At 67.2% G+C, this 1,910-nt stretch overlaps 1 protein-coding gene across 4 annotated transcripts in view; it reads right to left on the bottom strand.

Annotated features, from left to right (window-relative positions):
- The window catches only part of SLIT2 (slit guidance ligand 2), a 250,429-nt gene extending 249,884 nt beyond the window's left edge, over positions 1-545 (bottom strand). For 3 of the 4 annotated variants that reach the window (XM_085307490.1, XM_085307489.1, XM_085307491.1), the window contains exon 1: positions 259-505. In XM_085307490.1, the coding sequence (XP_085163616.1) occupies positions 259-443 (185 nt within the window). In that variant the 5' untranslated portion in view covers positions 444-505. Of the gene's footprint in view, positions 1-258 lie in introns of all 4 variants that reach the window. The other variant, XM_085307492.1, reaches the window with a different exon arrangement.
- Between the last annotated feature and the right edge of the window lie 1,365 nt (positions 546-1,910).

Raw genomic sequence — 1,910 nt, 5'->3', positions numbered from 1 at the left:
GCGCTCCGCGCCGCGGCCGCCCGCGGTGAAAGGCGAAGCGCTGGAACTAATGTTTTACCTCTTTCATGTCTCCTAGCGTTACCGCGAAACGCGTAATGAGAACAGCAGGGGCAGGGAGCAGAAAACCCACCCAAGGGCGTCGGAAACCTGAGCCAAGCCTGGGGCAGCGGCTCGGCTCTGGGGGTCGCCGCTGCCCCCCGCCGCCTCGGCGGCCTGCGGCAGGGCGGGAGCCGGGGCAGCGGCGCGGGGGTTACTTACAGCCTCTCGGTGTTGCGGGGGATGTTCCGCGGGACGTTGCGCAGCGCCAGCCCGTGACAGTCCACGGTGCTCCCGGAGCAGGAGCACTGCGCCGGGCACGACTGCGGCGCCACCTCGCTCGCCGTCAGCAGCAGCAGCAGCAGCCGCCCCAGGGACGGGGGCAGCTTCCCCCGGGCGCGCATCATCACCGCCCGCCGCCGCCCGCCCGGCCGCCCGCCGGCCTCGGCCGCGGCCCGCGGCGCGCCGCCCTGCTCCTCGCCGCGCCGAGCACTTGGGCAACTTTCAGCGTGCGAAGAACGCCGAGTCCTCTCTATCCAAAGCTAAGCCAAAAAAAAAAGGAAAAAAAAAGGAAAGAAAAGGGAAAAAAAGGAAAAAAAGGAAAAAAAAGAAAAAAAAACCCCGGCAAAGTGAGATGGGTGGCACCAATCCGCTGCTGGAAGGCAACTTCGCTGGGAGGTGGGCCGGCCCGGGCCCTCCCTCGCTAGCCCGTCGGGTGGCGGGGGAGATGCAAGAGTTGGGTCTCGTCTTCACACGCTGCCTGCGAATGCGAAGCAAACCCCCGGGCTCAGGCTACGGCAGAGTTGGGCTGACTCCTTATCTTCTCCTCCTCCTCGCCCCTTGCGAAGCCGCGACGCCTCCCTCCGCCCCCGGCTAGAGGCCGCAGCGCCTCGTCGGCCCCAGCGGCGTGCTTCTTGCGCGGCGGCCCGCGCAGCGCAGCGCAGGACCCGCTCCCACGCGCGTCCCCCGCCGCGGGCTGCTCACAGCCCCACGGGGGGCGGCGGCGGGGCTGACACCGCGCACACACCGCCCTGCCGGAGGCGCTTCAGCAAATCATGCCCCTCTCGCAGGCATTCATCAAACTGTCTCACGGAAGGAGGAGGGAGGGAAAAAAAAAAGTCAAACACACAAGATGATGTTGGGCTTGGCTTTTCCACCCCCCGCGCCCCCTCCTGCTGTAAGCTCCCAAGCCAAGTTTAGCAGGAAAGGGCTGGTCCTAGAGCACGATAATAATAAGCAGCTCGAGAAGTGATTCGTTGCCCTGCTGAAAGGGAGTTCATCCACTACCTCCTTCTCCTCGGTGACAGCTCGCAGCTCTTAGATCCTCCTGTGATCCCGGGAGCACGGCGAGACAGACCAGACAACGAGCGCTGTGCGGCGGGGGTGGCGTTATTCTGCTCCCCGTTGTCGCCCGGATACGGTGGCTTTGCTGCGGCAAAGACACCTGATGGGAAAGGTGGGAACTGCTCGGTTCTTCCAGGTGAGGACGGGTCAGCAGCTCCCGGGCTTGCAGCAGAAAAGGGAGCAACTTTCCTCCTCTGCCGGAGCCCGCCAAGGGACGATGCCTCGGGGGGGGAGGGGGGGCTGGCGCCCCTTTCCCGGATCCCGACGGTGCACCTGAGCTGTCGGTGCCGGCGCAGATCGGTGCAGGCGGCCGCAGTCCGTTCGGCTGCCCGGCGCGGAGGGAGCCGGGGGACGCCACGCAGGCTCCTTCCTTCGCACCCCGCCGTCTCTCCGCGGGAACAATGGGACGACGGAGGCGCACGCAGGCCGCCGCCGCCGCCGCGCTCCCCGCCGCAAGGTGCCCGCACCGCGAAGCGCCCCCCGAGAGCGGCAACGAGGCAGAGCGCGGAGCGGAACCGCGCGGAGCGGAA

The sequence above is a fragment of the Rhea americana genome, unplaced genomic scaffold (assembly GCF_003343005.1).
Source record: "Rhea americana isolate MKP2758 unplaced genomic scaffold, rheAme1 scaffold_26, whole genome shotgun sequence".
In the NCBI taxonomy this organism is placed as follows: Eukaryota; Metazoa; Chordata; class Aves; order Rheiformes; family Rheidae; genus Rhea; species Rhea americana.
Note: the sequence above shows the minus strand (reverse complement) of the source record. Positions and strands in the feature narration are given on the sequence as shown.